Genomic DNA, 13,186 nt, shown 5'->3' with positions numbered 1-13,186 from the left:
TGTCAACCAATTTCAAAATTGCATACATTCTGGAAGATACCACTGAAAGTGTCAATAAAGACAGAGACTACAGGGTTTAGACACAATGCTGTTCCTCTTCTAGAACTCAGAGCCCGGGTCCCGGCCATTTCCTGGTGAGCCTGAGTTGGGCACTGAAGTCAGACATGCCCAGGGAGGGGAAAAATGGACATGAAGCATCTGGCTTGGATCATCTGGGTCACACAGAAACAATGGGTGCCCAACCAGAGCCGGGGGGGTTAGGGTGGAGACAAGTAAAAAGCGCAGGGTGTGTTTGCACAGGTGTTTCCAAACAGCACTTGGACAGAAGAGACTTTTTATCGGAGCTCCAGCCTAGGCTATTGGCCAGCAGGCTGATACAGGCCGACCCACTCGATAGGGTTGCCTACAGGGTATATGCAACTGTGGAGAGTGCCACACACTCATATTTATTTAGGACATGCTTTTATACAAAGTAACATGCATTTGTCTTTTTGAAAATGCTGGATAAAACTAGACCCAAGACAAAATGGAACATAGGTAAGGGCCTTGCTTGAGGGCTCACCAGAAAAATAACTCCAGCAACCACACAATTTGAACCTATGTCCTTCTGAACACAAGTCTAGCCTGCTAACCGACTGAGCCACACACAAGCACACCCATAGCCCTCTGTGTATGCAGTTAGCATGTTCTTTCTGCACATGTCTAAACTGGCCATTGTTTGTGTCATTCAATGATCTGGCATCCCATGCCCTGCCTCATGCCTCCTGTTTCCTGGGACTGGCACCAGTTAATCAGCACTGGATAGGCAGTTATGATAAATTGATGGATATGCAAACACTCGGACATTCACACACACACACACACACACACACACACACACACACACACACCTTTACTACTGTGGGGGTGAAATCTACTGAAATACACGTAGTTCCTACACAGAACACAGTAAAACCATTGTTTAACCATCTCTTAACATCTTTATACCACTGTATTCATTTGAAACTTCATTATTATGTCATTTTAAACGTAACTCGGTAACACTTTATTTAGATAGTCCACCTACAGAGGGTATACAGAGAATTTGTAATGTTTCAATCATTTACAAGTTGAGATTGAATAATTAATTGTCACAATTCTGGTTTACGGAGCGGGGAAAGCAGGTGCAGGAGTCCGGGGAGTCGAGTGAACGTGGGGTTTATTCAAGGTAAGACACACTCAGGAGCACGGAACAACAGAAAGGAATGACTTCAAGACGTTATGACGTTAATGACCGGAGTAGGGAAACATTCACTGAAACACACTTAAATACACTGAATCAATTAAACTTAACAAGACACAGCTGAAAACACAAGGATTCTACACAAGGTAAATGAGGGGGCATGTCACACAGGAGAATCGGAACAGTCGGGGCATGACATTAATATAATATTGACTGAGTAGTCAAATTGAATGAAATTATTCTAAGAAGATATATGTTCAAGAATTGTTACATGTACTTCATATACTGTGTATTCTGTTAAACATCAACAACAGACACAGCAAAACAACTGAATTGTTGAATCCCAACTAAGTGGTTGAAATACTACAAATACTCTGTAGGCAAACTATCCAAATAAAGTATTACCCGTAATTCCATTATCCTCTGATTTCCACCTTTATACCAGGGCATTTGTTACCATTATTCTGTTTTCACTGAAATTATTGAGATACACAGTACTCGACTCATGATTCAAACAAATAAATAACACAGAATAGACAAATTTTGCAAACAATTTACTGTTGTCATCTGTGCCTCTGGGGTGAGGCTGAGGCAGGTCCAGCTTCCCTTGTCAACCTAGGGGCCCCGGAGCAGGAATCTAGCACAGCAGATAAACGCGGGAGCAAATCTTCACCGATAAAATTAACTGCCATCTCGGCACGCACAGGGCTCTCTTATCAGATCAGTTACTGGCGCAGCATAGCCCTCCCCCCCCCCAAAAGCTGGCAGCATTTCAAGAAACTGGGCTGTGTTTTCTTTTTTTTTTAACGTCCATTCCTTATCATGATGATAGGCGAGCTGCTAGTGGTCAAGGCCTTACAGCCACACACAACACCCCAGAGGCTGACTGGACTCAGCACATTGACACATCACTACCCTGCCTAACACATACGTACATCACTTTCAATTAGAGCAGCTCGGCTGAAGTGGGGGGGGGGGTAGGGTTAAAGGGGGGCTGTGAATAACAGCCCAATGCCGGCTTCAGGAATGGTGGAAACTCCCCCATATACACTTCTCATTTTTAAACACTGAGCAGGGCTGAAATGTAATCCTGAGCTCGACATTTTATGGAGACATTCCCAACTTTGGGAAGATGTTCCTCCAGAACTTTCCATTGCAAATTTAGCATAGAGTGAACAATATGTGTCTCTTCAACGCCGAATGGTGGAGCGTGCTTATCTTTGGCTGGAAGGTTTGTCCTTTCTGGCAGGTGAGTGAAATCCTGCAATTAGGACATGGTGGTCTGCGAGAGAAGGCACTGATGGAGCGGCGGAGGGATGCTGGAAGTCCTGGAGCTCTGCGGTTCTTTCAAAGCTGGTTTACTAACCGGTCCTGCAAGTTTTTTTTTTGTTTAGTAACGCTGTTAGTGCATCTGTCCTGAATCGTTAAGAACTTCTATATCGGTATGAAATTTGAAACGTGCATGCATCTAATTTCCAGACCCAGGCTTCTCAGTCCTTCTTGCCATGGACTACAGTCCTGAGCGATTACAAAGAAGGGAACAGCAAAATCGAAAAATAAAACCACATCAACTGTGGGAGACGTGGCTGTATCTTCACATGTATGAAAGGACATCTTCAAGTCACGTTTGTGAAAATCAAAATTTGAGAAAGACACTGACTAGCAAACATATGCTGTCCTGCTACCTTTTGACATAAACATGTTGGGTAGCCATTTCCAACAGTTGATGATACGGCAAGCTATTACAGGACCTTTGCGATTATAGCTAAATAACCCAAATAACCTTTATGATTATAGCACTATTTATGTACTATGGGAGTAAAGAAAACACCAATAAACCAGAATGCACTAATCCATGAAGCAGCCCATATCACTGGAAGCAGTAAAACAAATTCTGCTTCCTACCCACTCTGTTACCTGCTGAGTTTATCTCCAGACAGAGGACGGATCAGGCAGTGCTGCTGAGACACACAGACGTGCACACACACACACACACACACACACACACACACACACACACACACACGTCAGGTATACAGTACCTATCCTTATGGGGCCTGCTCATTCACTTCTATGGGAAAAATGCTAATGCTAACTATGACAACCTTAACCCCCACTCTGCCCTAACCATAACCATAAGTAACCAAGCAAAATACAAGAGTTTTTGCATTTTTAGTTTTCTCATAGAAGTCACTGATTTTTATTAAATTGAGTTTTCCCTTATGGGGATCAGAAAACCTGTCCCCATAAGGGAAACAAAAAAACAGAAATTTATCACGTTATGTGTCCCCATAAGGATAGGTATACCCACTCGCACACACACACACACACACACGCACACACACACACGTTTGTAATTATTTCTTTGTGTGGATTCTCTGTTCACTTCTATGGGGAAAAACTCTAATCCCAACATGATGACCTTAACCCCTACCCAGCCCTAACCTTATCCATAAGTAACCAAACAAAATACGACTTCTGGCATTTTTAGTTTTTTGATTGCTCCATCTTTGTAAGGACCTGAAAAGTGGTCCCCACAACATTGAAATAACAGGTTTTTATTTTATTGTGGGGGACATTTGATCCCCACAATGTCATATAAACATAATCCACACTCACACACACACACCTGCACGGATGGCCGTGCCCTTTCATTCTGACCATAAATCCTGTTAGGATCACTCAGCTCAGGGCAATTACCCTAAATCCCAGAACACACAGCCTACAAGAGAAAATCTACCTCTTGGGGGAGACAGACGTGTACCTGGGAACAGAGCGTACCATGTAAAAAAGAGTATATTTCTCTTCCAGAGTACAGGATTAAGATAGCACGGAGAACGAACACTAAGCTTTTCATCTCAGCTATGTGATGTGAATCCCGTCAGACACTGAAGTTAATTTCATTATTAAACAGCCAGTGTGATGTGGAGCCCACAGATAGACTTGCTAAATCTACTAAGAGGGAGAAAGGGGTCATGGCTGTGTAGTGAGACATAGTAATGGGATCTGTGCCCATGTCCAGAAGGTCTTTGGCTCGAATACCACACCTGGTGGAGTAATCACACTAACACTGGGCACTTGAGAATGGCCTTTAACCATAATTACTCCACTGGGTGCTGGATGCTGGCTGACCCTGCTCTATTACCCCACATTTTCGTCATTGTATAGCTATTTGAACAAAAGAAACTGCTAAGTAAATAAAGGTGAAGCAAGAAGTGGACTGTCAGTGATTATGATACTGACTGCCTTTGAGAGAACATAACAGTTATTTGGGTAAGATGGATGCCTATTCTAACTGTGCTAATGCAGACTATCAACAGGATCCCCAGGGTGCCTGAGGATTAGCAACATTTCCACTCTCAGTTAAATCAATTCTGGGTAGTTATTCAATTCAAATAAACAACAGCCTTATTTTAAAATGTGTCAGATACAAGATATTAACTTGTTTGAATTTCAGTGTTTAACTGCAAATCTGCAATACTAAGGGCAAAGTTAGCAAAAACCCAGAAGAATCCCGGTAACACTTTAATTAATGCAGTCATATAAATGCATTACAGATACTTTCATAATGTATTATAAACATGGCTATATATATGTATAAAAAGGCATAACACATTATAGCCATGTTTATTATGCATTATGAATGTTCTATGAAGCTCTCATCTATAATGCACTATAAATACCTTCATAATGGATTGGTCAGCATAAGGATGCTTTGTACTGCATGGTTTTTATACTGCACTATAGATGAGAGCTTCACAGAGCATTCATAATGCATAATAAACATGGCTATAATGTGCTGTGCTTTTATAAATATAGCTATGCTCCATGAATGCATTATAATGGCATCTATAATGCATTTATATAACTGCTTTATGTAAAGTGTTACCGGAATCCCTTTTAAAAGGGTAAAAAGTATGGGCTCCATTCGGCCTTCATGTCAGATAAGGTGGTCTTTGAGAGAACAGTGCCACCTACAGGCTCTCAGAAAGATGACTGTCCACCAATCAAACTGGCCCAGTGGCACTTACAGTATAGTCACTTAAACCAGGCCAAATACTGGCACTAATGGGTCCCAAACACCCTAGGTCCTCATGGATAGTTCTCAGTCTGCACACTTAGACCAACTGGCCTGAGTGTCTTTAGCCCTGCATAATCACAATACAGACAGCATCACAGCAAGACAAAATGGACTTGCCAAAAGCCCCCACTTAGGAAATATCTCTTCAGGATGCTCAGCATGACAGGGCACCCACTGAACAGAAGAGACAATGAACAACAAGCATCTCCAGCCATCAGTTTTGATGGTAAATATGGCCTTACCCTCAGGATTATAACCTTCAATGCTGGTACGCTTGGTTTCTCAGTGAATTTATAACTCAGGCTGATTGGTTATTATCAGTAACAAAAACTACAACTGTAAGAAAACATTTTTATTTCCATCCATTGTCTGTAACTGCTTGGCCTTTTTAGGGTCACAGGGGGTCTGGAGCCCCTAAGGCAGGGAACAACCCAGGACAGGGCTCCAACCCATTGCAGGGCACACTCAGTGATGCACACCTATGGGCAATTTGGTAACTCCAATCTACCTTAGCATTTTCTTGAATTGTGTGTGTGTGTGTGTGGGGGGGGGGGGGCACACACAGTAGAATGCCACACACAGAGGCATGGCGGACACTTGAACCCTAGCCCCAAAGGTGAAAGGCAGCACTGCTAACCATAACACCACTGCCACCTCCTGAAATAAAATTAGATACCACAATAAAACAAAAAACTACAGAAAAATGAAAACTAAGTATTATAAGTATTGTTTGTCCTTTACTGTTAAATACACCTGGAACACATTTTGCCCATTTTGAGGTCATTAATATATAATGTGCAGTGTATTGAGGTAGGATTCTCTAAAGCAGGGGTCTCAATCTCTAGTACTGGGGGGCCGGAGCCCTGCACATGTTTGGGTTTCCCCTCATTTAACACACCTGATTCAACTCCTTGTGCTAATTACCACACAGCTCTTGAGCTGAATCATTTGTGGTGGAACAGGGAAAGAACTAAGCCACACAGGGCTGCGGCCCTCCAGGACTGGAGTTTGAGACCCCTGCTCTAAAGATTAGGCACATAAAATTGCTCTGCAACTTTCAGTCTATCCCTAGAAATAAAATTACTAAAATTTAAACTGAAACTAAAACATCCATCCATCCATTTTCTGTACCCATTTGTCCTATTCAGGGTTGCGAAGGAAACTAAAACATATAAAGCTAAATAAAAAATATATCTTTAAAAAAAAGCATTAAAATGAATAAAACCACACTGAAAACCAATGAAAAACTGAAAATAATTTAAAGATAAAACTAAATTTAAAAAATCAAAAACATAATAACACTGAAACCAAGTATGTACCTTTCAGTGTTCAAATGGCGTGTGGAATCCTGGAGGTTGTCCACTAGGGGACTGGTGAGCAGCCTGAAAAAGAAGAGGCAAAGGTGTGTGCTTAACGAGGCCTGCATGCCGTGCCATGCTGTACAGTAATGTGAGTTTCAGGAAGTGACTATGGGAAGGAGGGAAGATGGGGAGAGTGAGACTCACCCTGACCCATCAGCGACTGCTGGCAGGGCAATATCTTCGCAGCCCATGTCCATGTCATCCACAAAGCTGCTGGCCCGAGATATGTCCGGGGAGGGACTGCCCAGCCGCTTCTTGGCTGCACAACGTGCACAAAGGTCATGTTTAGGTAGCTAAACTTAACATTTCTAGTCACCAAAATTATGACATGTGGGCTGGTCAGATAGCTAACTGGACAGCAGAGTGAAGCCATCAACAACTGAATTGGAGTTAAGCTGGCTTTCAGGGGACTTCACAGACTGAATGCTGATCTCTCTATTCCCAGAAGCACTGACACGTTCATCATATAACATATGTTCATCGAACTGAGATCTTGCTTCAGTGCTATGATTCATGTTAAATACGCTGCATGTTTCAGTGGTGTCACCGGAATGTCATCCTGGGGTGGGGTTGTGGGTACCAGCACGTGAATTGTGCCAGAGGTCTTAGAATTCCCTGGTGGGCAAACAATCCATTTCCCCATTTTCCTGTACCCATGTCCCTGATAAGTTTACATTATACTTATTTACAGTAGCAGATCCTTATGTCAGAGAGCAGGGTTAGACAGCCCCTGGAGCAATTGACGTTAAACCTTGACCTTGCTCAAGGGCCCAACAGTGACATCACTCTGCCAGTCATGGGATCTAAATTGCTGACCTTCCGATCACAAGAATCCTAACCTGCTGAGTCACACACTACAACTTTCATAAGTCTCTTCTCCTTTCCTGTGAATTTGTACATATTACTGAGTCATATTCAGTCAGCTGCTTATAAGGGCTATAATGAATCATTTTCTGATTTTACAAGAATCGAAAAGCCATTTCTTATACAAGCTGACCAAACAGGTTTTATCAAGGGTAAACACTCAGCCAATAATACACATAGACTAATGAATGTTATAGACTACTGCTCCATTAACAAATCAGAAACCATGGTTATATCTCTAGATCAGGGGTCTCCAACTCCGGTCCTGGAGAGCTACTATCCAGTAGGTTTTCTGTCCCACTTGGTTTCTGATGAGCCACACCTGCTCCTGGTATTTACCTGAGAACAGGTGTGGCTCATCAGAAGCCGGGTATGATAGAAAACCTACTGGACAGTAGCTCTCCAGGACCGGAGTTGGAGACCCCTGCTCTAGATGCAGAGAAAGCATTTGACAAAGTAAATTGGAAATTTCTATTTGCAGTTCTACATAAATTTGGATTTGGTTAATATTTCTTAGCCAACAGATTGCAGTATGTGTCAAATTGCATTAAATCAAACCCAGTAGACAGTCCATGGCTGAACATGCAATCTATGGAGAAGTAAAAATCTCTGATCTATCCTTTATAAGTCCTAGCATTAAGCGTTATGACTGTTTTAAAAGCTTTAGTATTAACACTTCCTTGACAGCCTGGTGGGAATTTTTTTTTAAATAACTAGGTCTGCACTTATTCCCTGTAAACTAACACCATTTGGAACAACCCAGATATTTGCCAGAAAAAGAAAGCATTGAACTTTCCCTTATGGCGTTATAAAGGGATTATAAGTCTAGAACAGAGGTCACTAACAGGCGGACCGCGGTCCGGGTCCGGACCCAGAAGCTGTCCCATACGGACCCGGACCGACAGCCAAAACATTTAGTTATTTAAAACCTGACGGGGCGCTTTTATTTTAACCGGCGCAGCGTTTGTAGTCTTTTCGGTAGAGGTTTAGCAGTAGAACCGCCGTTTTCCAAGCCAATGAACGTCAAACGCCTTTGACCGCCAAGCAAGACGTATAGTTCGGCGTATGCAGCCTTTGTCTGCGCTAATGTGCCACTAGTGTTACCGTGCGTTCACACCGCCGGCGGCAAGAGCGTCGAAATTCGCCCTGGCCGCCCTGCCAACGACTCTGTACAGAGATTTTTGGACGCTTTGACGTAGATTGAATGCTTGTCTTGTATTTAAAGGGGCCGCAAATCAAACAAGCTTGTTAATCTTGTGCAGACTGACCACAAGGAGGGTATAAGTAATAAGATAACCTCATGAAATATATTGAATGTGAAAGTAAGAAATTGATCGATGGAAAGAACTTTTTTGTAGTTACATGTTTTCTTTCAATTAAAAGCCATTTGTGTGGTGTGTAATTTTTATGTTCATGGTTATAAGTGCTAGTCTAATTTCAGTATTATAGGAGACATGTATTTACTAGTTGTGATATATTGAGCACCACTTATACAAAGACACGATTTCACTCCACGTCTTTAATACCGAACCATGCTAGCCAACAACCATTATACATGCGGAGAAAACGTGTTCCCTTACATAGCAGTGCGCATGCCCCAAGGCGCCTAATACAGCAACACCATTAGGACATATTACTTGCAGCATTAACGGAACTGTTAACATAAGTTCAATACATCACATTTCCTCCACACTGAGATTACAACAACTCTTGACCATGTGGCATTTTAAACCATTTAACATTTTTTTTTTTAACACTATCAACTGTGTAATCCTGGTGTCAAATAACAATCCACCTTAGACGTATTGTACATGCAACACTCAATAATTAATCTGGCTCAAAACGTGTAGGGGGTTTAACAACCCTCTGAGATCGTCTCAACACAATCTGTTGCGAACTCCCAGAATCATCTGTTTCAGCTAAGGTACACGGTTCTTGTATGTCTTCATTTACAGGTTGTGGTCCTTTATTCAAACTGTCTGTATCTGAAACTGTAGGTTCCACTGATGCATTCTTGCCAAAACGAGATCTTAGCTGGTCACTGTGACGCCTGTGAACAGCATCAGCATTGATGTCCCGGACTTTATAGGACACCGGACCAGTCTGTTGTGTCACCACTCCTGGAATCCATCGTGGTCCACTTCCTGTCGTGTTCCGAAGATAGACCCGATCATCTGCCACAAAAGACCTATCAGCGGCATGGCGATCATGGTAGTCCTTTTGTAGATATTGTTTCCGTCGTACACCCTCCGCGGAACTAGGCTTAAGCAAATCCAGCCTGGTACGAACATGTCTGTGCAGGAACAAGTCTGCTGGTGCCTGTCCTGTTGTGCAGTTGGGAGTAGTACGGTACTGCAGTAAGAACAAAGAAATCTTGTCCTCGATGTCCCACCCAGTATAGGCCAATTTCTTTATGCCAGCTTTAAAAGTTTGCACATATCTCTCCACTAGTCCATTAGTTGCAGGATGTCCTGGTGCACTGGTAGTGTGCAAAATCCCATTCAGTCTCAAAGTTCTGAAATTCAGCTGATGTGAAGGCAGTGCCATTATCTGATACAACCTGTTCAGGTAATCCGTAAGAAGCAAACAATCTCCTCAACCTCGTAATGGTAGCTTGTGAGGTTACCTGTGGCATACGAAAAACCTCCAACCACTTGGAATAAGCATCGACCACCAACAAAAACATGCAATTCTGAAATGGACCTGCAAAGTCAATATGGATTCTCTTCCAACACTCCCCTGGAAATTCCCATGGATGCAACGGAACTTGTGGTGGTGCTTTCTGTTCAGCTTGGCATACTCCACATTCTCTACACAACTGTTCAATATCTGCATCCAAATTTGGCCACCAGACATAACGACGTGCTAATCCCTTCATTTTTACAATTCCCTGGTGTCCTGCATGAATTTCTTGCAGGACCGTCTGTCTCAATTTCCTTGGAACTATCACACGTGTCCCCCAAAGGACACAGCCCCTCTCTACTGATAATTCATTCCTCCTTTTGTGAAAAACCTTCAAAGATTCCTGAACCACCTCCGGCCAACCTTCCATAGTGTACTGAAAAACCCTAGCTAGTAAGGGATCTGTACGTGAGGCACAAGCCACTTGAGCTACTTTTAGAGGTGCCTCCTCCAGGTGCGTTGACAAGAGAGTATGGATGTGAGCAGCTAACGCATCCATTGTGTCATCAGCTGTTTCAGGTAAAGGACAACGGGACAACCCGTCTGCATTACCATGACATTCGGATTTACGGTATGCTATGCAATAGTCATAAGATGACAAAATTATTGCCCAGCGCTGAATACGCGCTGCTGCCATTGTAGGAAGGTGCTTATTTTCCCCAAACAAGGCTAAAAGTGGTCTATGGTCTGTCAACAAATTAAATCGTCGTCCCCATAAATACTGATGGAACTTTTTGACTCCATAAACCAATCCTAGGGCCTCTTTCTCTATTTGTGAATACTTCTGCTCAGCAAACGAGAGTGTGCGTGAAGCGTACGCAATGGGACGTTCCTCCCCATTGGGCATCGTATGCTGAATGACAGCACCAATTCCATAAGCACTCGCATCACATGCTAACGTTAGAGGTAAGGCAGGGTCATAATGAGCTAACACCCTGTCACTTGTCAGTAATTTTTTACAGTTATTAAAAGCTTTTTGTTCCATCTTAGTCCATCTCCAGACAGTCTGCTCCCTCAAAAGTCTATACAAAGGTGCCAAAAGCATGCTTTGATTCGGCAGAAAACGCCCATAATAGTTTACAAGACCAAGGAAAGCCCGGAGCTCCTTGCAATTTGTAGGTGCGCGAGCCTCCTGTATTGCTCTAACTTTGCCCTCTGATGGGTGCACCCCATTACCATCAAACACATAACCAAGATACTCTATTCGTGGTTTAGAAAATTCACACTTAGATTTTTTTACTCGAAGGCCACATTCTTGAAGACGTTGCAAGACTCCTTGTAGATTAAGCAGGTGAGCCTGCTCATTTTCTCCCATTATTAATAAGTCATCCAAATATACTACAACATTCAAATCCTTCATCAAATTTTCCATAATACGCTGGAAAATTGAAAGCGCAGAGCTGATGCCAAAAGCCAATCTATTGTACACATATAAGCCCCTATGTGTATTAATAGTTGTGTACTTTTTAGACTCCTCATCTAGCAGTACCTGCTGATAGGCAGCTGCAAGATCAATTTTGGAAAACAACTTCCCCCTACTCAGAGTAGCCATTATTTCCTCAATGCGAGGCAAGGGGTACGTCTCAGTACTTGCTACTTGATTAACAGTTACCTTGTAGTCCCCACAAAGGCGAATAGATTTATCCTTCTTAATTACGGGAACTACAGGTGCAGCCCATTCACTATGCTTAACAGGAGTAATAATGCCTACAGACTCCAGCCTTTCCAATTCCTTGTCTACCTGTTCCTTCATAGCAAAGGGCAATGGTCTAGACTTATGAAATTTAGGGGTAGCATCTGGCTTTACCAAGATAGTTGCCTTTATACCTTTTAAAGTGCCCAATTCCTCTTTGAACACATCCGTGAACAAATTCAGAACTTCCTGAACCGAGATAGGCTGCTTCCCATCTGGTTGACTGTGTATCTGTTTAATTTGCTTCCAATTTAATTTAAGCTTCTGTAGCCAATTACGTCCACATAAGGCAGGACCAGTCCCATCTACAACTACCAGTGGCAAGTCTGCCATCTGATCCTCATAAGTCACCACAGCACTAAACTGGCCCAATACTGGGATGTTTTCACCAGTATAAGTTTTTAATTTAACTGGGGCAGCCCTTAACTCCAATTGCGAAAAAAACTGTTCATACAACACTTTAGAAATGATACTAACGGCAGCTCCTGTGTCGATTTCCATACATACTTCAGTGTTGTTTATCAGAAATGGGGTTCTAAAAGACAATGTGTCCTTATCTTTTGCAGAGAAGATAGAAAACATCTCAAGCTCTGGTTCCTCTAACTTAACATACCTGTTATAACTGTTCTGTGGCCCTCTTTGCGTAGGCACACTATTAGTCTTAGCACTTGCTTTCATCCGACAAACTTTTTTTATATGACCAAACTTACTACAATTGTGGCATTTAGCATCTTTGAAATAACACTCATTTGCATGATGGTTCGATTTTCCGCATCTGTAGCATTTCTTTACATACTTTTGCGGTTTTCCTTGCACTTTATGTACATTAACGGCTGCCACTCCATCGTCCCTCTTCTGAAGCTGTTGAGCATCCCGTTCTGCCGTCTCCATGCCGAGTGCCATTTCTAGCGCTCTGGCAAACGTCAAGGCGTCTTCGGCCGCTGGCAAGGCTCACTCCGAATGCCGCACACAAAACGATCACGCAGCGCCTGATCCAACGTAGCTCCGAAGTCGCAGTTAACTGCACACTGCTTCAATTCAGCGGCAAACTGATTAACAGTCTGATTAGGTTTCTGACTGCAGCGATGAAACCTAAAACGCTCAGCCACCAATAAGGGCTTTGGTTCGAAATGCTCTTTCAAAATGGCCACAATCTGTGGAAAAGTTTTATCTTTAGGCTTTTCAGGCTGAACTAAGTTCCTCAAAAGTCCGTACGTTGTAGGACCCATAACACTAAGCAGGGTAGCCACGTACTTGTCTGCAGCAATATCATTAGCCACGAA

The 13,186-nt window shown here is 42.7% G+C and overlaps 1 protein-coding gene across 1 annotated transcript in view; it reads right to left on the bottom strand.

Annotated features, from left to right (window-relative positions):
* kcnq1.2 (potassium voltage-gated channel, KQT-like subfamily, member 1.2) overlaps positions 1-13,186 on the bottom strand; it is a 135,490-nt gene that overhangs the window by 85,362 nt on the left and 36,942 nt on the right. The window contains exons 13-14 of the mRNA XM_072710286.1: positions 6,809-6,923; positions 6,623-6,685 (exon numbers count right to left, since the gene is read on the bottom strand). Of these exons, the coding sequence (XP_072566387.1) occupies positions 6,623-6,685; positions 6,809-6,923 (178 nt within the window). The remainder of the gene's footprint in view (positions 1-6,622; positions 6,686-6,808; positions 6,924-13,186) is intronic.

Source organism: Paramormyrops kingsleyae, chromosome 3 (assembly GCF_048594095.1).
Source record: "Paramormyrops kingsleyae isolate MSU_618 chromosome 3, PKINGS_0.4, whole genome shotgun sequence".
NCBI lineage: Eukaryota > Metazoa > Chordata > Actinopteri > Osteoglossiformes > Mormyridae > Paramormyrops > Paramormyrops kingsleyae.
Note: the sequence above shows the minus strand (reverse complement) of the source record. Positions and strands in the feature narration are given on the sequence as shown.